This window comes from Vipera ursinii (assembly GCF_947247035.1).
Source record: "Vipera ursinii genome assembly, chromosome: 1".
Lineage (NCBI taxonomy): Eukaryota > Metazoa > Chordata > Lepidosauria > Squamata > Viperidae > Vipera > Vipera ursinii.
The window spans coordinates 313,284,422-313,311,753 of record NC_139512.1 but is presented as its reverse complement, the minus strand read 5'-3'; the positions used below and the strand labels follow the sequence as shown (position 1 = coordinate 313,311,753).

General features: G+C 38.0%; 1 protein-coding gene across 1 annotated transcript in view; it reads right to left on the bottom strand.

The window, feature by feature from the left end:
* The window catches only part of MTA3 (metastasis associated 1 family member 3), a gene marked incomplete at its 3' end in the record, with an annotated part of 136,863 nt that overhangs the window by 105,458 nt on the left and 4,073 nt on the right, over positions 1 to 27,332 (bottom strand). Inside the window, exons 2-4 of the mRNA XM_083348346.1 lie at positions 21,784 to 21,851; positions 13,438 to 13,531; positions 7,094 to 7,220 (exon numbers count right to left, since the gene is read on the bottom strand). Coding sequence (XP_083204472.1) covers positions 7,094 to 7,220; positions 13,438 to 13,531; positions 21,784 to 21,851 — 289 coding nt within the window. The remainder of the gene's footprint in view (positions 1 to 7,093; positions 7,221 to 13,437; positions 13,532 to 21,783; positions 21,852 to 27,332) is intronic.

The following is a 27,332-nucleotide window of genomic DNA, read 5'->3' as shown; positions in this document are numbered from 1 at the left end:
AGCGCCGCCTGGAACCGCTCAGGGTCCATCAGGCGCCTAGGACAGAACCATCTCATTGGCTCAGCAACCCCACGACGGGGAGTGGCAAAACGGAAGACCAACTGCAGGAGATGATGATCGGTCCATGACAGGGGTGTAATAATTGGGGAACCCCCCCCCCAAGATCATCTAACCACCGTCCGGATAGAAAAACCAAATCGAGCGTATGACCCCCCCATGAGTTGGGCCCTGAATAACCTGCATCAGGTCCATGGCTGTCATTGAAGCCATGAACTCCCGAGCTAACTCAGATGATCCTCCCAGGGATGGTAGGTTGAAGTCACCCAAAACTATAAGTTTGGGGAACTCAACCACCAACCCTGAAAGGATATTGAGAAGCTCAGGCAGGGCTGCTGCTACGCGACTAGGCGAAAAGTACACCAGCAGCAAGCCCAACTGAGCTCTAGGGCCACATCTCAGGAGGAGGGACTCACACCCGACTATCTGGACTATGGTGGCCTCCCGCGGACATAAGGTCTCCCTCACAACTACTGCCACTCCACCGCCCCTACCCTGAGCCCGAGGCTGGTGCAGCACCCGGAAGCCTGATGGGCAAAGATCAACCAGGGGGACCCCGCCCTCTGGGCCCAACCAGGTCTCCGTAATGCAAGCCAGGTCCACATGCTCCTCCTCAATGAGCTCGCAAATGAGAGGAGCCTTATTCATTACAGACCTGGCATTAAAATACACGAGCCTGAGCTCAGGTGGCTGCTCATCCTCGCTCCCGGTACCACGGGCCGAAATCAGAGGGTCGGAGTGCATCACCGCTTGGAGACAGCGGGGACGCACTCCCAGATATTGATATGGCCCTCTGTTCATACACCTGCGGCCATTCCCTACCGCCGTGGGAATAGGCAATCCCACACCCTGCTCCGGGGCCCCGTAGGCCCCCAGCCCAACCCCCACCACGGCGCGATCAATCCCCGACCTGGTCTGAGAAACGGTTGGTGGAACCCCCCCGTTTCCAACCGAACCTGTAAACCCACCCCCCTCCCTAACCCCACAAAATATTTCACTAAAAAACACGCCAGGGGCCTCTTGTTAAATTTGCGAAGGAGGCCCCTGTCCCTGCCCAGCCATCTCTCAGGGTCCCAATAATTGGGCCCGTCATCAAGAGGAACGATGGAAAGGAAGGCGGGTCGCGCCCAGGAGAGGGGGGCACCCCTGAGCGCAAATAAGTCTGTGCTGGAGTAAGATAAATAAACCATTTGTCCAGGTAAGTCCAGTCAGGCAGTCTGTCAGTCTAGAGATGAAAAAACTGGAAGGTCAAGAGTGTCCAATCCACCAGCTCCCTGCCACTGAGCTGGGTACCATTCAGGTGACTTCCAAAATAGAACAGGCACCTCCCTCTCACGAAGGGCCCGAATCTATCATGGGATGGACAAAATACCAACCCAGTAGGGCATACCTCCCTAGATCTCTCACCTCTAGGGAGGCAGCAGATGGTATTGGTTGGTATCGATGAGAATACAAACGAGCCGCCCTCTCACGGAAGCTCGTCCAAGACCTTCTTAATACAATAGGGACCATAGGGAGAGAAGGAAAAGAGCAGCAGTTATCAGGCATAACCTGAAGGTAACCATGGTTAGTATCATTTGTCTAAAGTAAAATTAATCAACTTTTTCTAGCTTTTAGAAGTCTAGATCAGACAAAAGACCCAGGAATTAATGTAAAAAGAAAAGAAGAGAATAGTAAAGATTCCTGTTTAACTAATATCTGAGTTGAGATATAAGTGTTAAGTTGCTTTAACAGGATGCATCTTGTTTGTCCATGCTCTTTATACATAAGCAACAGCAGCTGGTTATTTATGTGGTAGCTTTTTCTGAGGCTGAAGTGGGTTAGATGGAGAAAAGAAACTTCTACGATTCAGATGAAGGGCCTGAAGCCTTTTCAAGGACACTAGAACAGGTGTGGATTTGAAGCAGACGGTTCCAATAATAAAGTGAACTTGTTGATATGGACTATGTAAGATGCTGGGGGTTTGGCTGGGAAAAATAATGCTGGGGGTTTGGCTGGGAAAAAATAATGTAATGTAATGTAATGGAATGGAATGGAATGGAATGGAATGGAATGGAATGGAATGGAATGGAATGGAATGGAATGGAATGGAATGGAATGGAATAGAATAGAATAGAATAGAATAGAATAGAATAGAATAGAATAGAATAGAATAGAATAGAATAGAATAGAATAGAATAGAATAGAATAGAATAGAATAGAATAGAATAGAACCTTGGAGGTCTTCTAGTCCAACCCCCAGTTTAGGCAGAAAACCCTATACCAGGGGTTGGCAACTTTAAACACTCAAAGAGCCACTTGGACCCGTTTCCCAGAGGGAAAAGAAAACACTGGGAGCTGCAAAACTCGTGTGCACGTGCGCACACGCAAGGTGGGGAGCTTGATTGAAGAGTTTAATTAAAAAGAAATAGAGGCTGCTATGCATGAGTTCTCTCTCTCTCTCTTCCTCCCTCTCTCTCTCTCTCCCCCCTCTCTCTCTCCCTCTCTCCGATCTTCTGCTCAACTGGCAAGCTGCCTTCACTCTGTTCTCTGATAAGCTGACACACATTCTTATTGGGCAGGCTCTCCTGCCCTTGAGAGCTGCTACTTTCTGCTGCTTCCTGCTTCCTGTGGAGACGCAGCAAAGGCAGGAGCCCCGTCCAATAAGCTTGTCAGTTTGTCGGAGAACAGCGTGAGGCCACTCTCTTTTTTATATACACACACACACACACACACACACACACACAGAGACAGAGAGAGAGAGAGAGAGAGAGGAAGCGCAAGTCTCTCTCTCTCTCTCTCTCTCTCTCTCTCTCTCTCTCTCTCTGCAAATGGCGGACGACGACTGGGAGCCACAGTTGCCGACCTGTGCCCTACACCATTTCAGACAAATGGTTGTCCAATCTCTTCTTAAAAACTTCAAGTGTTGGAACATTCACAATTATTGTTTAATACTATGAATTTGGGTTCGAACTTTAAAGTTAGTTTTGCTTCAACATAACCATGCAGTGTATTCAGTAAATAATAAGATTTTTGGAGATGAAATGAACCTGGAGTTTTATTTGGATTCTCAAGCTGGATGTGGACTTTTACATAAATTTTACATGCCTTTCACAATTACAAAACATTATTTAAAATGTTGAATAAACTTAAATTTTGCCAAAGCTAAGAAACATCTGGAAGAAAAAAGTCAGAATGTCTAAAAATATGTAGATAATCATATATCTTGGCACGGTAATTGTACCTCTTTGCAAATCATGTATCACAATTTCATTTCAACAGTAAATGAATAACAGTCAAAACAAAATGACATCTGAGGAGGCTTCTCATCATAGGGTAGCATAAAATGCCCAAGATAAGCAACAACTCCTTCAGATCACATCAATCTCTAGTAACTATTATTTGCATTTTAAAGAATCATAGTTAAAGAAACAAAGAAAAAAGGTAAAGCCAAGATAACCACAGAAAGTACATTACTTTTTATTATATAGTGATATATCACACATTCAGTTTATGACAGCTGCTGTAAAGACAATACTTTTATTAGAAACCTTAATATTAACCAACTTGTTTATTATTATTATATTTTCCCCACCATTTTATACACAAATCAAGGCAGTAAATATTCTGTCTTCTATTTTTTTCACAAGAATTATTATATTTACAATAGTCTCTAATAATTGCAAAAATGATCATTCATTAAAGGATATTCATTATTAATATTATATTACTGAGCATTTCACACTGCAAAAGAAAAATCAATGAAATTAGATAAATAATACTGGTAAAATATTACTTATTTTCTGCACGGATTAAGATTGACAAGATATCCAAAGGGAACTGAGTAGTGATCTTAAAAGGTTTTCCTTATTTATTCTTTCATCCCCTGAATACCTACCATTAATTTGTTCATCTGCTTTCAATCAAAAACCATCCACTTTGAATTAATGAAAATGTAAACATTGCTAATTATGAAATTTATTTTGATTTAATATATATGAATCCCAGCAAAGCCGCAGGCCCAGATGGGGTGCTGGGGATAGTGGTCAGGAATTGTGCCGATCAATTAGCAGGGGTCCTGACAAGGATTTTTAACATCTCCTTGCAAACGGCATGTGTACCATTGTGCTTGAAAGCAGCTACCATTGTCCCAGTCCCCAAGAAAACTGCAGTTGAGTGCCTATTGCATTAACGTCTGTAGTCATGAAATGCTTCGAAAGATTGGTCCTCCAACATCTTAGGACATGCCTCCCACTGGACTTTGATAAACATCAATTTGCCTACAGGGGAAATAGGTCGACAGACGATGCCATAGCTACTGCTTTACACTCTGTAGCAAGTCATCTCGAGAGATCTGGAAGTTATGTCAGGATGCTTTTTGTTGACTACAGCTCGGCTTTCAACACCATTTTGCTGAGCATTCTCATAGAGAAGCTGACTGACTTGAAATTCTCCCCCGCCATCTGCGATTGGATTCAAGACTTTCTTAGGGATCGGTTACAAACAGTGAGGGTCGGGTCTGCTTTGTCCAGCCCCCTGAAGCTTTGCACCGGCACGCCACAGGGCTGTGTGCTTAGCCCCTACCTGTACTCTTTATACACTTATGATTGTGTATCATCTGACCCATCCACTGCGATAATCAAGTTCACAGATGATACAACTGTGGTGGGTCTTATTACAGGTGGGGATGAGACAGCATATAGGGCGGAGGTACAAAAACTATCCATATGGTGTAGTAACAACAACTTGCACCTAAACATTGGCAAGACGAAAGAGATGGTGTTAGACTTCCGGAGAAAAAAGGAGGAACCTGCCCCACTTTACATCAGGGAGGACTGTGTGGAGAGTTTCCTCCTTTAAATTTCTGGGAGTCTACCTCTGTGAAGATCTGACCTGGAAAGTTAACACAACCCAGGTGGCTAGAAAGGCCCAACAGAGGCTTCACTTTCTTAGGGTCTTGCGGAAGAACAGGGTAGAACAACAGCTAATGACCCTCTTTTACCGGATGGTAGGAGATATAGGAGTATAGCCAGCCGTACCAACAGGCTGAAAAATAGCTTTTATCCGTGGGCTGTTAGGTTTTTAAATGGGATATAATCTCTGTGAACTTATGCAGAATTGACTTGGGAGGCCGGTGTGTGGTGTAGTTGGTTCACATGGTGTGGTAGAATAATAATAATAATAATAAACCTTTATTGTCAAAGTACAACATGTGTACATTGAGATTAGCTGAGCCTCCCCCCGTGCTCTCTCCCCCAGTGACAACAAACCCTCCATCCTACCACACCATGTGAACCAACTACACCACACACCGGCCTCCCAAGTCAATTCTGCATAAGTTCACAGAGATTATATCCCATTTAAAAGCCTAACAGCCCACGGATAAAAGCTATTTTTCAGCCTGTTGGTACGGCTGGCTGGCTGGAGGGTTTGTTGTCACTGTGTGTTGGGGGGAGAGAGCACGGGGGGGGGGAGGCTCAAGCTAATCTCAATGTACACATGTACTTTGACAATAAAGGTTTATTATTTCAATAGCTCTTTATAGTAAATCCTACAGATGTGGAGAATGACAGTATTAGTGCTTACTGCAAGAAGGTACAAAAACACCAGGTGAACTGGTGTAATAAAAACAGCCTCATTTTAAACGCAGGAAAAATTAAAGAGATCATTTGTCAATTTCAGAATAGCCACACACCTCTGTGTATTAATGACTCACCTGTGGAGGTGGTTAGCAGCATCAAGTTTCTGAGTGTGCAGCTAACAAGTAGGCTAGCTAGTCTTGTTTGGAAGCATTATTGCTTCGGACAGGAAGGAGGTGCAGAGAGTGATGAGGATGGCAGAAAAAATATTGGTAGTTCACTTCCTTCTACCCAGGAAATAGCATATAAGTGATGCTTGAGCGAGGTCTGTGGGATTGTCTGGGATGCTACACATCCTCTTCACGACCTCTCTCTTTTGTTACCTTCTGGGAGGAGCTTTCGTGGTATCCAAAACAGAACATCTAGATTCAGTCACAGTTTTGTTTCATATACAGTAGTATCAACCTTGTGAACACTTCAAGTTTCCTCTTTCCGCTATGTATTCAAAATGGACAGTCATATGTGTGTGTGTGTGTATGTATATATATGTATATGTGTATATATGTATGTATATCTGTATGTGTGTATGTATGTATATGTATATAGCATGTGTATTATGTGTGTTATATATGTGTATGGGTAGATATATACTCTCTTTTGAGAGCAGGCAACAGAATTTAATTTTTAATGTGGGCCAGTGTGCTCATAGTAAAAAATGACAATAAAGATTTATCTTAATTATGGCCTTAAAAAAACCTGGATCATATAATACAATAGAATTATCTACCCAATGGCTCTAAATGAGAAGGTCCTTATTCTGGGGAACCTACTAAGGGGGAAGGGGGGTAGGTTTATTCATCCTTTAATTTTTGTAATTCCTCAAATTAAAATGTTATCTAGGCTTAGTAATCTGCCACTACTTAGGGTGGCTAGAGATGTGGGGGGAGGGATAAGGTCAAGCAGATCTAACAGATTAGGGGATACATTTCCACATATTGCCTGCCAGATAATAAAGTAGGGAGGCTCTTTTCACCTCCAGCCAGTGAATAATCTTCAGAATATTTTCTTCTCATCTGACTGTGAACTAACTTCCCCCATTTATATGTTCATCTGGCTGGTTCATCCCTGACCAAGTTGGATGCTTTTTAAACTGCATACTCTCATCTACATGTTCCATTTAGTAACTTACATTTTCAGAAGTGTTTCGCTCATTTGCCCTGTGATGCAAATTACAAGGATGTGCTAATGATGAAAGAAAACATTGAAAGCACTGAAATGAAATGGAATAAATTGCAAATGGATTAATCCTATGAGATGACATAAGGACAGTTGCTTCCTTTTTCTGAATTTCACGAATTCCAATTCTACGGTGTCACTACTAAATCCCATAAAAACATCAAAACCTCTTATTCTGATCATTTAGCTAACAGCAAACACAGAAATCCATGACTGAAACATTACTCTCAACAGCTTCTTACCGAATGTGTGTTGCAGGGAGGGACTCATACTGACGAGACAGAAACAATTCTCTGTGCTTCAACTGGTGCTTCTGTTTATCAGTCAGATCTATTTCTTTGGGAATTTCAGATTCTTCCTCAACTTCTTCTACATAAAAGAAGAAAAGAGAAGCCTGATGTAATCTTAAGAACCATTTTTCAGGAAGGTTTCTGTCCTCTATAAAACTTTCCATCTCATCTTACTATTTCTGCAAAAAAAAAAACATCAGTAACCCAAACTGATCAGAACAAAACATAATATTCAATGGGAAAACAATCTATTTACAAGAATTATTTTCTATAACACAACAATAATACACCCTTGAGCTTTTTTACAATTATAATCATTTTGGATTGGATGCAACTGTGTCTCTCTACCAGCATAATGGGATAACTGGCTAAGAAGAAATAAAAAGATGAACAACAATTCTTTTTCCTCATCTTATTTTTTTCTTAGTCAAATGTATCAGCAGAAATTTCCTTTCATTATACTGAATTCAGCTATTTGCTATTTTTCTACCTAGATACTTAGAGCAATTTTACTTAAAATATAAACTAAGACTGCTACCTACTCAAAAGATCCATATATATCAAAAATTGTATTCACAGGAAAGTAACTTTACAACTGCAGCCTTAAAATATGATAAAATGCACTGTAAAATATAACCTGTAATTCCACTTTTGAGACTGAGCCACCGTTTTTACACATATTTTATGAATCTGCACTGCATATGCATTTTAAAATAGCTAGTGTAGAATGTATAAATGTATATTTTTATAATTTAATTTTTTAACTTCACCAAATAATTCAGTATTATTTCAAATTGCAGCACTTATTTTAGGTGAGATGATCACAGGTCAGGAATGATTGGAAGAACTATTTATATTAATCAAACAAATCTTTCTTTTGGTCCTAGACCAGCATAAGGAGGATGAGGTATACACTATAAAAAACATCAGTAGCTAACGATTAAAAAAAAACAGAAATATATAAACAAAAGTCTCAAAAGGAATCTAAAAGGAAGGATAGGAACATTAAATAAATGTTGAGGAGCATAAAGGCTAATATATGGTAAACTAAAGCTATTATGGTACAAAAAATTCTGCAGTGGCGAGTTAGATACTCATTAAGATTAGTTTATGGTAAATATCATCATCTAGCAAATTTTAAGCACAGCATTGTATGTTGTATCTGAAAGCAGCAGGGAATATACAATTATGCCATAATGGTGAGATGAGGTTGGTATAAATGTCCCGAGTCACAGTGGCAATCACTCTCCAGATAAAGAATTGTCCTGTATTGGCCTTCAAGGACAGCTTAGAGCAGGGATCTGCAACCTTGACAACTTTAAGGCTTGTGGACGTCAGCTCCCAGAATTCCCTAGCCAGCATAGCTGGCTGAGGAATTCTGGGAGCTGAAGTCCACAAGTCTTAAAGTTGTCAAGGTTGCAGACCCCTGGCTTAGGGGAAGGCATAACACCGTGCCAGAGTAAAAGCCCTCCAGTGGTTAGGTACTTCAAGATTAGTTAATTATGCCATGGAGGAAACAGAGTACCTGTTAGATTTACTGACAATAATGGCTAGATCCATTTGATGTTCTGTGTCTGCTAGACATTGTTTAACGAGTGCTTTGGCCTGATCATATCCCATGTTGCCTAAAAGACCTGGAGAGAAGCCCAAAAATGAAATTTTAGTTACCACTGCCTTTTTCCATGTGGACTGAAAATCATAGTTAATGGGGCAATACCAAAGGGAAACTAATATAACTCTATATCAAAACTCTCCAATCCCCAATGGTGTAATAGCCCCCCATGAAGCCTTTTTCCTATTAAGTTAAATTGCTGGGAACAACAAAACTGGAAGAAAAAAAACAGATTCATGTGAAAAATAATTTCTATACAAGTTTCTGGGCTATTATTACACAAACATCTAGATCAGGGGTCTGCAACCCCCAGTCCGTGGACCGGCACCAGTCCGCAGCATACCAGCAAACAGGCCGTACAAACAAGCAAAGCTCCATCCTCGGGATGCCAGCAATATTGAATACCACATCTCCTCTGATCCACGGAAAAACCTTTCTCCATGGCACCGGTCCCTGGTGCCCAAAAGGTCGGGGACCTCTGGTCCAGACTGAGCATAGTCCAATGCTTGCTGTTTTGTTTTGTTTTTTACCAATTTCTATCAGCCCTAGAGATTCTCATAGTCATAACCTAAGAATTCTAATCCCTAACCTGCTCAAATCTGACTTCATCCTTCTATTCATGCTCATACATTCTCACTATACAAATAGAGCAATTAATAGGGAAGAATGTGAAATTAGGTCTATAGAAGAAAGACTACTTGTTCAACCAACGTTTAGAGAGCCCTTTGGATTTTACATACTGTGGCCCTCTCTAATGCTTTGGTGCAGCTTCTGGGTCATGTAGTACTTTCCTGAAACTATCACCTATCTTGGGGAAAACAGGAATGTTTTGATCTGTGTTCTTCCTTTTTCACACCTTTATGTGCGATATACCAGATTATATTTCTGTCTGTATTCTCTTCTCTTCCATCTCAAACCAACAGTTTTATTCAGCAAGGATGGGGCTGTTGAGAATCTCACTGACTGCTTGCTTTTAAGAAAACTCCCTTCTCCACCTTTTTGTTCTGAGACTAGGATTCCAAAATGGTTACATTTCTCTCTAGCCAAAAGGGTGAAGTTGATACTTGTAATACATTTCATATCTAAGATCTGTTTCTATGCTACAAGCTAAAGTAAATTGAGCATAATGAAATACAGAATTTGGTTAAAAAAAAAAAAGTAAAGGCAACTTAAGATTTAGTATTGCACTTTTCCTAGAATTCCCACTTTAATAAAAATTCTTGACAGCACAGTAACTGATTTTTCACCAATCAGAACCAGAAGATGCCTCTAATTTTACAGTGTAGCTTATATTAGGAAAGAGACTATGTACAGCAGGTGTGGGAAATGAATTTTCCCAAACTGAGACTGTTATGGAGGGCCACCAATGCCCTGCCTCTTCTGATGCCCTACCCCTTGCCGATGCCCGGCTGATGCTTTACTCCCGCCTGACAATGCCACAAGCCACTCAAGGACAGCAAAAGGGCTGGATGCAGTCAGTGGGCCATAAAAGGCCCATGTCTGGTGTACACTATTTAAGCAAATAAATTTAGAAACTTGTCAAGGAGTTTGTAAAAAAAAAAACTCCATGAAAACGGAGTTACATTAAGTTAACTGACCCACCTCCACCCCAGAAATTCATACAAGAGGGAGTCTTTTGTCCAACTCATTTTGAATTTGATACTTAGGCATGACATTTTTACACTTTGACTTAGCCCTCATTACTTAGTACCAGCATTTCAATCAACATTAAAAATAAGAAAGAAGAAGAAATAAGTGAAAAACGTGAGAGAGGTGAGCCAGGCATTACCAATAAATAAATTTTAAAAAGAACTACTGTCTCCAAACTTGGTTTCTGACTTGCCTAAGCCAAATATCGCAACTGCAAAAAAGCACTTAATTCCATAGAATTACTTTTTGCACTGCCAAGATAGGAGGAGGAGGAGGAGGAGGAGGTATTCAAGTTCTAGATATATGGGTGTTCCAGCAGTTGCTTGGGTGTATTGATATTAAACAAGAACAAGAGCAAAAATGCTTATCCCCTAATGATATGCTTGGCTGCATTACTTAATTTCTTAAATCAAGCTTAAAATGTCAGGTAAGGAGCTGAAGTCAATAGTCTTTATGGTGGAAAACAATGTTTATTCAAGCATGCTTTATAAGCCACCAGACCACTTTACACAGACACTTCTAAAGAATGAAGAAAGGTACCTACATTAGCAATGTTTAATCCTATATAGTTGTGTGTTGTTCAAAGAATAGATATGTCTTTCGTATTTTCACTCATTATATATACGGATAAGATAAATTCAGTACATTTCTGAATGTTCTGAAATATTCAAAATTCTAGCCTCGCCAAGATAGATTTTAATAATTTAACTTTTATGTTTTTAAATATTTTAGTTTATAAAAGTTTTAAGATTATTTTAGGTCACTTTTCATTTTTCTTCACCATTAGGAGCACTATTTTAATGAAGTATAAAAGTAATTTAAACAGATGTAAAAGAACAAGTAGAATAAAAGTGTTATGAGAATAATATTTACACCATTAAAAGCTACACTTTTATTGATTGTAATGTCACGAAACTTCACTAAAGATTCCCCACTGCATATTTATGATGTAGTAGTTTTGGTCAGTACTAAAAGTTTGACATTAATCTGGTTAATGAGACATGTATGTATAAGAGTCAAACACTGTATAAACTCATTATCAATTAGACAATTGGCTGTTATGCAAATAAAAGGTACTCATTATTATATTTCTTTTGAACAGTGACCTCCAGGGAAAACAAAACACATCTTTTTTTAAGATTACTACCATTTGAGAAAACAATATTATAAAACAAACAATCTACATACTAACAGTAGCAATCCACATATTAACAGCAAGTCAGTGTTTTGTGAGCTGCACCTTTTGCAATGTGTTTCCAGGTGCAATTCAAGGTGTTATTTATTTATGTATTTATTTACTTACTTACTTACTTACTTACTTACTTATTAATGGGATTTATATCTTGCCCTATCTCCCGAGGGACTCAGGGCGGTTAACAACAACAAAACTTAAAGGTCTCTGTACAGTAAATTAAAAATAAAAATTTGAAATAAATTAAAATAAATTAAAGAATAGAGTTAGTTATAACCTTAAAGTTATAACCTTAAGGCCCTCTAGGGCAGGGGTGTCAGACTGCTGGCCCGCGAGCCGGTTTCACCATACCTAAGCCGTGCCCACCCCATTGCCGGCAATGCAAAAAGAGTTGTGATACGTCACGACACATCACATGACATGGCGAGTTTGACGCCCGTGCTCTAGGGCTTGGGGCCTTTTCATCTATATAACCACTTACACCAAACAGAACCTACTTGCCTATTGTGAGCCTGCAGAAAGTGCTTGCTGACAGTCCTCCCAGAGCAAGAGGAGACCTGCAGGCAAAAATTTTCTGCAACAGCTTCCTTTCTGTTGAATGCTCTCCCACAGAAGACATTAGAACCACAATCTTACTCCTGGAATTCTGAAAACTGCTGAACATGTGGTATTTCAAAAAACAACTGAGACATTAATAATAAAGGTACTGGAGATATGAGACACTATTGTAAATGATTTTATGCTGCTGATATGATGAATTGTTGTGATGTTGGGACATGTTTAATAATTTTGATTTTTAATTACTGAATTATAAATATTGCACTGTCACTCTTGCTTATGAGCTGCTCAAGATTCATAATGACTGCAGTGCCGTAAAAGCAAATGTAACTAATAAATAAATCATAAGCAACAATTATTTCAGAAAAGTGACCACACAGTTCATATGGAACTCTTACCTAATCAATTGTTTATTTAATTATTGAGGTTCTAGGCTGCCCAACCTCAGCACAATTATGGGTGGTTCACAAGTTAAAATAAAAATTATGTTAAACACCATCAACCAAAGGACAACAAGATCTCTAACCATGTCATCCCCAACTCACCATAACTAAAACATTGGAATAAATTGAAGTAATTTATGAAATTGCCTACAAAGAAAGTTTTTTTTATCTTCTCCAGTTCCCTGCTATTTTCCTACCAGCATCCTCGTAACCTCCTTACACGTCAGATACAATATGGCAGCGGCATACTGGATAAAAGGGAATTGTTCAAAATCTTGCACAAGCTTATCTAATCTTGATTTATTTTCCCTGGCAATCCTCTATATTGCATCCCAATTTTGGGGAGACGTGTATGTTCCATACATGAGCTGTATGGAACACAAATTGAGGATAGAAAAATTCATGGAAGGAAAATTTAATTAACTAAATTTCAAACTCAAGTCATTAATCTTTTAGAGTCTGAAACAAGAGAAACCATGAATTATTTTGCTCTTCTACTGAACTATTAACAATATGAATAAATACAGGAAAAAAATAATACTGCACTAAATTAGCTAGATCAATCATGCTGTAGCTGAAAAAAAGGGAAAAAAATCAAACAGCAAAATTATTAGCCCTTAGTTCCAGCTCTAATTGGTTGCAAGATATTATTTGATTACTTGTATGAAAATGCAGACAGGCATGAAATTCTGAATGCACATCCCACCAAGGGTATTAATAAATTGCATGTATATTCAGTTTCACAATGCAGAGTCTAATGAGTGCATACAGACACAAAATATTATTTTAAGAATGCATAATTCATGCTATTTGTTTCTAAATAAAATAAAAAACAACTTACTTGCATGTTTGTCGGCAAGCATAATGAGGCTATTGGAGATGTCTCGTCGTCTGTAAAAGCATACTACTTTTGCTTCCACATTACCACTGGCAGTCTAGAAAATGACAGAATTAATTAATGAAATACATGTTAAGAAGTAAACCTTAACATTCACCACAGACTTTCCACAAAGCCAAAATTCATCTTTTTTTTTAAAGCTGGCTCATGCCATAAGAGTAATCATGTCGAACAAAAATTGATTTACAGAAGACAGAATAACAGAGTTGGAAGGGACCTTGGAGATCTTCTAGTCCAACCCCGTGCCCAAGCAGGAGACCCTATATCATTGCAGAAAAACTGTCGTCCAATCTCTTCTTAAAAAGCTCTAGTGACGGAGCATTCACAACAACTGAAGGGAAGCCTTCAATCTTAGATTCTAGCTTTGCTTTGAGACTGAATATCTGTTTCTTTATGTAAGGATTAAGCCCAGTTGCCATTACACCCTGATACATTTTTCTTGAAGAGTATTGTTTGCTTATTTCTTGCTCTGTTACCTATAACTCCTTTAAGAAACTAAAAAAAATATTTATTCCTGTATTTAATTATTTAGGAGGGCAGGGTCTGCTTCTTTGCAAGAACTGCTAGAGAACAAGATTGATATCATCCATCAAGGTAGGCCTGGCCAGAAAACAGACACCCAAGGATTTCAGGAATAATACTTATTGCTGAAAGGCATCATAGTAACAGGATTTTAAAAGGTGTCAAGAGTTTCTCTCTACTTCATCTTATGCCAAACAGAATCAAGGTGGGGTTATTTGGAACTTCTTTCTCATGCTAACAACTTTTTCAGGATTAAGTTGTATTCTTCTTCCCTTAACAATCCATTCCTATTTTCATCAACGTACACATATTGTCTTTAATAGGTCTACTCATTTTAAAGAGTCAGTTTGGTGTAGCGGTTAAAGACCCTGAGTTAGAAGGGTGAAATCGTGAGTTCTTGGTTAGGAACAAGACAGCTGGATGAGTTGGAGCCAGTCATTCTCCCTTAGTCCTAGGAAGGAAGCAATACCAAACCACTTCTGAATCTTGCCAAGAAGCTGCCCAGATTTGTCTAAGCATTCACTAGGAGTCAACACTGAATCGAAAGCACACCCACCCACCCACACACACACATTTTATAACACTGCCTCATGAAGAAGCTGCCAGGCTGCTTTGTTAAGCAACAGGAAGATGCTGTGCTCACTGAGGTATAAAGCACTTCTTCCTAACCATTTTCAAAGCATGCAGTCCTTGTTCTCAGTTTACTGTTTAAACAGATACAAAACAAAATGAAGGAAGAAAGAAACCCTAGTATTTGATTCTTAATCAAATGTGGAACATAATATACTGTAGTAATAATCTATACAGTTCTTTTTCCCCTGTGTGCGCGCGCGCACACACACACACACAATCACACACAATTTTATTTTCAAGATTTTGTGAGGCAAACTAGGTTTAGCCAAGGATACCTAGTAACATGGTTAAGAATTGTAACGTACATGTTTCATAAAGTCTGCAAACCCTTCCAATCACACTTCATTCACTCTGACCAATGGTGTGCCCAAAACAAACAAACAAAAGTTGTTCCAAACTTGAAAAAAAACCTCAACAAAATTTGAAATGTTCCACATGGAAAAGAACCAGAAAAGCAATTCTAGTGATGCTTATCACTTTCAAAGTCATAGACATGACATAGGGCCAGGTTTTTGGTGGAACCACCCACCCCAGAAGGTCTCTGCCTCTTTCACCAGATCAGATAAGAGTAGGTACATTCCAGATCTCTGCCCAGAAATGTTGCCATCCATTAGATCTTAGACATGTAACTTTTCTGTAGCAGCCTTTGCTCCGTGGAACACCTTTTCCTTAGAAGGGAATATTTGTAGTTCAGGGTTCAATTATGGGGTCCTTGGTGCTCTCTGAGCTTGGTGGTTTTCTTACAGAAATATTTCATTACCAAACTAAGTAATGTCATCAGCATTGCAAGAAACATCTTGCCAGAAAACCACCAAGCTCAAAGCATACCAAGAACCCCACCTTTTCTCTGAGATCCAACAGGTCTTGACTCTTTTCACCTTTTGGAAGGCTATACATTTGGCTCTTCTCCCAACCACTGGAATAGGGAGAGGCTGGAGCTTGAAGATGATGGTGTTGGCTGTACTGGAGAAGCATGGTTGTGATGCCATGTTCTGGGTATTGCTTTTCTTATTTTTATGGCAATTTGGCTTTGTGAGCCACTCAAGCGTTGTTGCTGGCTATATGTCCTTTAAATAAGTTAAAAACATACACCTGGAACAAGCCCTTTGCTCATTCACTTCGCAGCCCAGGTCAACCAGATTTGGATTCAATAGCAATTCATGCAGCCAACTTTCAGAAAGATTGCTACAATCATCATCATCATCATGCAATGAATTGGGCAACCTGCCCATCATATTGACTTAAAAATTGGTATCAGAAAACACCTCCAGATTCTCAATAAAGAAAACAGTTTATTTTTAAAATATGTTTAAAAGCCAACACACTAAGCTAGACAAAGAAAGCAGATTGTCCAGCCTGCAGTTAACTCACAGAAGCCAGCTAATTAAGACAGCAGTCAATTAGCAACAGACATAAATTTAATGTACTGTTTCCATTTCACTTGTGTTTGCTGTTGTTTTGTCTTCAAATAATTTTTAAACATAATTTTTAAGCCAAATGCTGTCTACAGGCTGTTTAACTGTAACTCTTATAATAAATAAATTGAACACGATCATACAGTATGAGACCAAAGTCTGCATATAAGCTCTGAACAGGATAAAAATCATGGAAGCACCCACTCATTCTGTCCCCACCTCCAGAGCTGAGTCAGTGGAAGTTAACAGGAAGAGATATGTATTAATAGTTCACCAGAATACAGTCTTGAAATTTTATTTTTATTTATTTTATTTATTTTAATTCCATTTATATCCCGCCCTTCTCCGAAGACTCAGGGCGGCTTACAAGCTTAGCAGTAGCCTTCATTCTATGTATATGCCTGCTTATTAGGGCTTTCGCCCCCCCCCCCAAAGCGGCATTATTACAAAGTCAGCTTAATTGCCCCCAACAATCTGGGTCCTCATTTTACCTACCTCAGAAGGATGGAAGGCTGAGTCAACCTTGAGCCTGGTGGGATGCGAACCTGCACTAATTGCAGGCAGCTGGTGTTACTTAAGGAGGCATTAAGGAGGCATTTTAGCTATACCATGGAAATCTAAACATTAACATGGCACAAGAAAATGTCTAAAGTGCACTCACAACCCAAAGTTCAGCAAACAACGCAAACCAACTTATGGGCTTTGCAGTTTTAAATATCTTCTGCAATCTTAGCATCAGAATTGAAGAGCAACAAAAGGCCCATCTCAGAATTATCAATATGCCCTAACCAACATTATATTGAAGTCTTTGCAGGTACAAACTCAACACATTAGCAATACATGTGTGTAAACACTGTACTACATAATCAATTTTATTGATTGCCAAGTGTAAAGGAAAGTAGGTCACAGGAATGGGGCTGAGAATGGGAGGAAGGTTGCCAATGAAGTGGTAGCAGCTAAATCCCACTTCAGTTTAGGTGATGCCATGATTAGACAGTGGCCAGTTTGCATAAATTAGCTGGGCTACAAGAGTCTTTATTCATTGTGGGCATTATGGATGGTGCTGCAGGAACCAAAAAGATATCTAGTTAAACCACATTTAATGTTCATTTCAGATGTCATGAGACATCAATGAACCATGAACCATTATGATTTGTTTACATGACTTAGCACCTGAGAAGATTCAAGTATCTGAGAAACAGATTCAAGTATCTGATCACATCTGAACAGAAGACAGGTGGCTGTCAATTGTCTGGAGAATGAAATAAAGTTCTCTCTCAGGTCCTCATCAGCACTAACACAGAAAGTGTAGCAGACAGATTCATCTTAAGTAAAATGATTTGCTCCAAAAAAGTTAGTGTTTAATTCTGACTTTGCCATTTTATCACACTGCTGCCATGGAGAACATCTTCAAATGCTAAGCATCCTTAGCACTGCCTGCTCAATCCAGGAGTGGGTCCACCTTCCCTGGCCCACCATTACTGACCAACTGAGGAACTGCATCTGCCTTTACTCTGGCAGTGAGATAAGCTTGCGACCTCAAAACGAGAATGGCATGTTTGGGTCCAAAAAGAAGACCCAAAATGGGACCAAAATGGGGAGCTGGGTGCTACTGATTACAAAGCATGACTGGTTGCTTGTCATCCATGGATTTCAACAGTCACAAAACTCTAATGTCAGGATTTGCTGTCCTTGATTTCCAACTTCCCCAGAAATCCATCCCCTCATAATTTCTAAAAAGCAACCAAGGATGGAACCTGTCTTGTTATGGCTATCAAACCTCCTCTGTCACCCCCACCAAACCTGAAATGAAGGGAATGAGAAGACATGGCCAGAGTCACCATCTTTGAGTGGCAGAATACCCTCCTCCACAATTGGGCCCTGCTTCAATCTCTTCCAGCAAAATGGCAGGTCACCAGTGACACAAGTAAAATGAAGTCTCTTCACAGAGGTCCCTCTCCACCTCCCTTAATCTTAATCTGCCTTTTCTCTTTCCCCATGACTGCTTTACCACCATAGGCTTCTGGAGGGTCAGGTGATATTGTGAGTTATGACATCATTGTATATATGGCACAAAATACACCAAGACACAACTGATGACAATTACATAATTTATGCCATTTGCATGATGATGCCATGAGACAGATAAATTACTCTGGTAATTATTGGGCCTCTCTTTTTCTCTGAGGTTTTTCAAGAACTTCCCCATGGCAAGCCTCAACACAAAATTCCAACTACAGCACATGGAATGTTCAAACATTCAAACCTCAAATGTCTGAATTTTGTTCAGTTTTATTTGACGCTGTAGTTTAAAAGTGCAAAATGCTTTGTATACTCCCGTGACTAAAAAAGTTTCAAAGATTTTAAGCTTAAGACAAAAAATCAAAATCCCACTCTTTCATTGCTGTTAACAGTAACTCAAAAACTATCCATTGGTACAACTATTGTAATCATAAGACCAACATGCCTCTATATTTGCAAGCAACATACAACTGTGTAGTTTGTCTGACTTACGAATTTGATTTAGAAAAGCTGTTTAAAATTACATTATCTTAATCAAATATTTTCTGTGTTAAGAGAAATTATAATTAAATCATTACGTTTCTCTGGTTGAAATGCCAATTTAATTATTTATCTTGGCCAAATATTTTTGAGGAAATTGGAAAAAAAGTGTTCATATTTTCCAGTTCCTATAAATTGTTGTATTCCTGTAAATTATTAATTATATAAACTATACATTAATTCAATTGTATCTGCATCCTGACAGATTTAAATCCCAAAATTCAAATATGTATTTCTTTGAATCAATGGCTATTTTAACATGTAGGAAATATTATTGGCTGAAAATTAATACAAAAGCAATGATTTTTGAGGAAACCATTTTCAAGCCCATTGCCTATATTTTGCAACAGACAGAAACTTTATTTTGTTCACTGACCATTAAATTCAGTAAAACAAAAGAAAATTAACTCCTAACCTTAATGATTACAGGCAACCATTTGTGGGTGAAGCTTACACATGATGTAGCAAAAGTTTGCTATTTTTAGATAGACAGACATATTCTGATTATCTAACAAATAATGGAAATAAAAATTATTGGCATGCTCTGGAAATTTAGATTTAAAAGCATAATGAACTAGTGGTGAATGTCACTGTAAAACATTATGTACAGAGGAACAAAAGATTTCTATACCACCAGTCACAGTGGCAGTGTCAAGTTTCACAAAGAGTTTTCCAAAACAGATGTGGGGAAAACATGAAATCAAACTAAAATTCCCCTGAATTTGGGAATTGTAATCTGATGCAAATATAAAGCTGATACAGGAAGTAAAAATTGATAATTATAAATATGTTGTGAGAGAAAGCAGGAATTCCTCTTTGGCCTTCTATGTCTAAGCTCTTTTGTCTTAACTGATCTAGATTGATCTAGCCTGAAATGTAGGTCGCATTGCTGGAAATTTGGGGTAACTGTTTCCAAAGAAAATTTGAAGTTGTCAACAGTATTAATGAGTCATCAGGATTGTGGTATAGTTTAGCCAGTAGGTAAAAATATTTATCCAGAGACTGGATTCAGATTTACTCCTGAAAGTGCTGCCTTTCGATAATCTGAAGGATATTTCTCAAAAATTTTGTTTGAATTCTTTCTAAGGCGATCTTGCTGCTAAATGCTTCTAATTGAGCACCATATAACTATTGTGCTCAGACTCTGACTGCAAACAGAGCAGCACGAGATAACTGTGCTCCTCTGACAAAATAAGATGTTCCAACAGCTGAGGCAGATCTCTGTGCATTAAGAGATATATAATCCAGGTGGGCCATTCTGCTTCCTAAAGCTTGAAAAACCATCCCAAAATGTTTTATTTAAAAATCTTAACCTGCTCAATTGACTGCTTCCCTAAGGTCCAGCTTCTCTATTTGGGGTATTTGGTAAAAAATTAGAATCTTTGTCTTAGAATAATTTATTATTAATTTCACCTCAGTACTTTATTGCATAAGTGATAAACTTTAAAGCCAGTGGAACTCAATAACTGAATTACTATATCATCAGTATATAGTAAATTGATATGTCTATGGGCTAATCTGACAGGATGAAAAGTAAGAGTTACTTAAGACAAGAATCTATGTGTTTATATAACAAACAATACACATTCCTGTCTAACTCCCCCCCCACCCGACTGATATTTCCCTAATGACACGTCCTTGGGTTATTGTACCTGACCTTCAATCTAATATTTTCATGAATTTCAATGAGCAGCAGAAACATACATTTGTCTATATTGTGTATTTAAATTTATACTACAGTTTAGACTTAGACACTGTGTTGAAAGCTGCCCTGAAGTCAATATACACTGCATGAAGGGAATGTCCAGACTTGTGGAGATATATAGCGGCCTAAATAAACCCAGCCGGTCCACCCATATTCTAGCCTTGCACTACAACTAGGGCCCCAGTGCCACCCTTGCCGCACTCTGCAAGTCCTGACACACCCAGTGGACCAACGCTTCCTTCCCCCTGTTGACAAGGCATCCCCAGTCTAACCCTATGTAAGGCAGCTGATGGCCAGACCAGGTGAAGCACTTGTGCTCTTTTCCAAATACTATACACCATACATGCTATGCTTTGGAAGGCATCGGAAAGCTTTGCACTGTGGCACTGAAGTGGCTGGTCACAGTGCAGGGCTTGAGGCAGCATTCTTTGTGGTGGTGGCACCAGGGCTGAAGTAGAAGTCCAGGGGCAATGGCGGCTGGAAGACTGCTAAAGGCATTGCTCCTCTACTTCAGCCTCAGCACCATTGCCACCGAAGAATAGGACAGCCAAAAGGAGAGAGATTTTATTTTTATTTTATTTTAATTCCATTTATATCCCGCCCTTCTCCAAAGACTCAGGGCGGCTTACAAGCTTAGAGAGATGGGGAAGGGAGACAGATTGATGGTGGGGAATTGTAAGAGGAGGCAGAATAGGAAGCTCCTTACCTTACTGAGATCGGGGAGGCACCAAGATGGAAATAGCTTGGCTTGGGGTTGGTCCCTGCCTAACAGCCAGTGGGATTTAATTAACAATGATAACAAGGGCTGCTGGATTGTCATCATTAAGCAATGTAGTCATATGTCATTGCGTTTTATGACCATTTTGCTTAATGATGGAGATTCTGGTCCCAATTACTGTCATAACTCAAGGACTACCTGTAGTTTTAGGAGTTATTCTATACCAGGGATTGGGGCTTTTCCAGACATTATCAATTAGTAAAATTTAGATCAGTTCTGGTTATAGCAGCAATAATTTTCCTTGGACTGCTTTGTGATCTAGGTGACTGCTATTCATTTTTCCTTGCCTTAATTTGCCCCAACACTTATCATGATTACTGCCTTTCACTGGTTCTCCTGCATTAATTCTGCAGCTAGATTTCATCTAGTACAACGTTCTAGCTTGCCCACACCATATCAGTCACAAGATTATGTACAGCAGAATTAATAACATCCCTATGTTAATATTTATTTGAGTTATATCCCACCCTGTATATTTACAACTATTAACTATACAATAAATATATAAGCAGAAAATATTCATAAAATACAGTTAAAATTATAAATACAGAAAAAATCCTAAAGTAATTCTTTTAAAAAGATATTACTTAATTCTTTTCTAGATCAACTTAGAAGAAACTGTCTCCCAAAGAATAAGTTATAATTTATTTTTGAAATTCCTAAACATCACATACCTTGTTAAGTTCTTCTATTCGTCTGATAAGATATGGATTGCTTGAAGAATTTTCAAAATAAACATAATCTGTAAAAAAAAAGAAATAAATTTAAAATTCCTCAAAAAGCAGTATTACAACAACAAAATCAAATGGTCCATGTTAAAGTTCAAGCACTCACTGCTTTTATTTCTACAATGAAAAAGCATGTGGCCTTATTTAATTTCAAAATGTATAATTTATAAATAAATTATCTTCTTACCTCCCAGGCCTAACCCAAGGAAAACATCATTAATTTTTCTATCAGCAATGACTGGAATTCCATTAAAATATCTAATTTCAAAAATTTTGTTCGCATATTATATCAATTCTCAAATAATTATTTTTGTAACAATGCAGTTAAATTAATCAGGTACTAACAAATGTATTACATGAAAGCAATAAAACTAGGCAAGTGTATAATGGCTTTCCACCAAATAAGACTTGAAAATGGCAATTTCTAACAACTTATAAATTTAGAGGTTCACAAATAAATAGTTACACAGCAGAAAATTGACTTTCATGTTAAAAATCTCTAATATATTAGCCTTCCATAACATAGATTCTTCAGCAGTGTTTCAAACATTAGTACAATAAACTTTCACCATAGGATAAACCATTATTTAACCACTTATTGGAGGAAGAGGTGTCTGCTAAAGCAAAATAGCTTATCAAATGCAACTGAGGTTTTATGCACAAAACAGGGCTGCAATGTTTTATTCACATATATTTTACACATGTGTAAAATGCCAAATAAGATTTTATGCATAGAGAGAAGCATACACTTTGTCCACTGCTTGCATCTGAAATTTGTTAAAGCAAAACATGTTAGATTTAAGGGTTAATCATATACGCTTACTCTTTTAAAATCCAAATTGTTGATTAAGAAATCTTTCTTTCCATCAGTGTGAATCATACAGGCCTTTATTTTAATAATTAAGAACATTTTTGCAAGAGCTTCAGAAGCCATCATGTTTTTGATCAAGACTATAGCTTTTCACGCCAAATATGGTGGATAATTAATCCATTCCAATAAGGCTTTTTTTTCTTGAGCAGCATATACTATAAAGAACCACAGAGTTGTGAAGTATCTTGGAAATAATCCATTCAGCCTCCATAATGTACATGAATGAATCTTGCGACTATAAGATAGCTGATAAATGCCTCTCCAAATCCTGCTTTAATAACTGCTTCCTTAAATAACTGTAGCAAAGGAGAACCATCAACTCCCAAATCAGTCAGTTCCACTGTTGATTATCCTTGGAAAGGTTCTCTCAAAATTTTGTCAAAATCTGCTTCTTTTCAATTTCGACAACTGATCTGTCTTTCTTTCTAGAGCAAAAGATAGTAATTCTTTTTTATCTTCTATATCAAAGGTCTCCAACCTTTCCGGGCTTGCAGTCCAGAGGACAGCAGCTTCCAAATTGGTGCGCACATATGCACACAAATGGCACTAGCGGCCCTATTCACGCCTGTGCAAATGGGCCTCACACATTTGTCCGGTGCTGGCTAACCCGTTCGTGCACACACACATGCGTAAATGGGGCCATGGGTGCTAGCGTGAGGGGGATGCATGTGCATGTGCACTGGCCAGCCATTTTCACAACCCACTGGCCAAGAGGCTGCAGTCCGGTAGTGGGCTGCAGACCATAGGTTGGGGACCCCTGTTCTATATGACAAGATTAATTAATTTAAAGACCAATTTTATGTATCCCTCCCCCTTTTAATCTTCAAATTAAATTGTAAAGCTGGATAGTGCTTAAATTCAAAAGAAAAAAGATACTTTGAAGTGAGGTGTAGAACAAATCACTACAGCTCCTTAAAACAGCTCTGCCACAGCTGGCAGTCTTGGGGGGGGGAGTTTAAATTAGCAAAGTAACAATAAGGAAGATATTAAGAAATGCTTGCAATGCCTTATGAGAGCTACTGTCAGGACTGCAGAATTCATAACCTAAGTCAGTGTAATCCCATCCAAGGATTTTTAGAAGTATTGCTCTATAACCCTCGCATAGCCACCCTGTGGGAGGTTATAGATCAAATGTAAGTTGCAACCCAATTTATCTGAAAAGTCACTTGCTGTGGGAGAGTGAAATAATTAATAGTTTCTAGGGAGAGTTCAGTAGGACTACTTCCAGTAGGATTGTTTGGAGGAGGCCTGAAAATAGATTTGTAGGCCGCTATGTAGATGTCTATCCAGACTAATCAATAAATTACAAATGCACAATGGAACTTTAAAAACTTAATAAAATTAGGACTCATTTCAATTTCAAACATAGTTGCTCATAAAAAAGCTCCCATAACTTCAAGGGAATTTTCTTTGTATGGGACTGCATCCACAATATATTAGTAAACAAACCCTGCAGTATTGTGCTCATGATACCACTGCATCCAATCAAGCTGTCTAGAAAAAATGTCTTTCTTTCAATGAACAATTATTTTATATTTTTGTTCAGTATGAACATTACTGTACTAATGAATTTTCAAGTTGCGAACTTTTGCCATTACAAACTTGTCTGAACATGAAGGTGGGAAAGTTGGGAGAAGGAAGCAAAGGGTCATCTTCCAGAAAGACAAATATGTATGCAGTGTGCCAGAAACCAACCCCCGCCCACTCTCGTCCACCTTATGGTTTTTATGTGGTTGTTTTAATATTGTAAGACGCCTAGAATTACCTATCAGTTGGGTGGCTATATAAATTTGTTTAATAAATAGTTAGAAGATGCATGCCTTTCATGTGGAATATGAGACTGCCTTTTCTAAGATATTAATAGTCATTTACAGTTCTTACTAAATATTTGTATGTTAATTAATCATGTAGTAGCTGATGAAGGGAGGGAGGGAGGGAAGGAATGAAGGAAATATGGATTTGATTCTGGAGCTAAACTGACAACTCTGAATTATTTTCATTATTTCTCATCTCTAATCATTTCTGCATTTTCAGGAGAGCTCAATTAAGTACCCTTTATGATACAGATATTTCTTAGGATGGCACTGCAGACATCATGGTCTTCAACATGCCTGAAAATTTTTGGCACCCACTACATTTATATTCATTCATTCATTCATTCATTCATTCATTCATTCATTCATTCATTCATAATCTTAAAATAGTGGGAATCTACTGTAGAATGCCAGGTAAGTTACCGGTCTCAGATATACACTGCATTTTTCACATTATTGTGTTCCCTACAGACCAAAAGGGGGATTAATATAAATAAAACAGTGGTTAACTGGAGTCCAGTTCTATTCAGAACTGTGTCCCAACCACCATAAAAGTCACAGCCAATTGTGTGTGTAGAATATCCTGGAAAGCTAGTTTGTGTAGTGGGCAGCAACCTTACCATTTTGCCTTTTGGTGTATTTGGTTTTTTTATTTATCAGCTTGTATGCTACCACAATCAACAAAATAACTCTAGGTTATTACTGGATGAAATATCATAACACGGTCTCAATATTCCAAGCATGCCCACAAATGTAGGAAAGACTCCTGTTCCACATGTTGTCTTAAGCTTAATGTCCTTACTCACTAGTAAGTGGTGCAAAGGATTACAATTATAATATCATTTCATTTCCTAAATGTCACCCTTTGACAATATAGCCAATGTAAAACCTGGACATCTTAAAAAGTGAGAGCATACAAAACACTTTATTTGGAAAAGTTGTATTCAGGAACTTTGAAGAAATGTCTGGTTCTGAATATGAATCTACTGCTTTCTATATTTTGGAGATTTCAATTCAATTCAGAGCTAAATGCTCAAAATTCCATTTCACATTCAAAGTAACAGTTCCATTTTATGAAATTCCACACACCAAATGCCATGAAATGATTTGTACACCCCATTAAATAGCACAAACTACATACTGGCCAAGTTAGACAACACACTTTTACAAATAGAAAGCACGAGAACACTTTTGGGCAGCAATATGGGTTACAGACTAATTTATTGTTCAAAATTTGGCCAAGTAATGTTTCTAATTCCTTGTTCTTACCGACATGAAATTCAATTATCCAATTGCCCAAAACAATAATCTAACAGCAAGTATTAAGTACCCATACTACTTCCTCCTTTCCATTCTCCCACACCTTAAAAGAAGCTTGACACATGATTGTAGGCCTCCTGGTACACCAAAAGATAAAAAGTACAGGAGGTAAAAAGCTCCTTAGGATTAAGAACAAAATTATTTATTTTCCAGGATTGGGAAAAGTCTTATAACATCCTTCTTACAGCTTTCAGGAAAAAGAAAAACTGTATACTGTTTTCCTTTATTCAGAGAAGACAACAAAAAATATTTGTATTTCATGTGGATAGGTATAAATTATTTTACTTCAGTCCATTCTAAACTGAATTCGGTTTTAATTCAGAGGAGAGAAGCCACCTAAATAATCTAAAGCTAAGATAAGGCTAAGTTAAATTAAACATATTATTCTACTGTCACAAACTCATTTTTATGACATTCCTAAATAAGGGCATTTATTGCTCTATAAAATATCTTGTAATTGCACATTACATCACCAAAGCCCATTTTTATTCTAATCTGAAATTCTAAGCTAATGAAAATATGAAAAAAAAATTACATAGGGTGCAATCCTGGACTGAAGTAGTTTTGACCATCAGTAGTAAAACTTTTATTTCTAAGTCCTTCCTTCAGATTTTCATAAAATAGAGCATTATTTCCATTAGGAAATAATCAAACATTCTTTACTGCAATTAGATGTAATATTACCTGCTAAAACACTGTTCTAGAACATACAGATGAATTTTATGAAGATGCACAGAAATACAACATATAAAAACAAAGAGGATACTGGCATCTCAAAGCTCAGAATAAAATATAAAAATAATAAATTAATACTCAGTGAATAAAGTGATGATTAGCAAAACACAGTATCTGGTGAAACATGCTTGGTTTGATTAACTTAGAAAGTTGCTGAAAAGGACCAGAGCAACAGCATAAGTGTTAATAAACTGGGCAAATGCTGAAGCATGCGCATGGCCACTTAGCAACATACCAAACACTACAGAGATACTACTAAGTGTCCACAACACAATCTCCACACATGTGAATTGTGTTAATCACAAAACTGTATCACCTTGGAGAGTGGGATGAGGAAAGACAAGTAAAATTGTGGTTGGAAGGATCAAATTGTCATACATTGTATTATAGCTAGTAAAATTGCCACAGGAATTAAAACAATGAAACTTTTCCATATAGAACAAATATATTTTTATTTATTTATAAACTATAAATTGCTACAAGTTTTGCAAAAAAAAGTAATTCTGGGCAGCCTTTACATTTCATCAAGCCTGAAAGGGAGAATTAGGTAAAAGAAGAAAAAGTAATAGAACTTAGAGATGAAAATTCACTATCAGCTAAGAAGGGTTATAGACACATTTTTTCCTAAAGGAATTCAATTATCATATATTCCCATTGCTATCTTGGAACAATGCTGCCTGAATTTGCTTCATCATCCTTCAGGTATGATTTATGAAACTTATGCAAATAAAAACAAATTTCAGCCAAGCTGGATT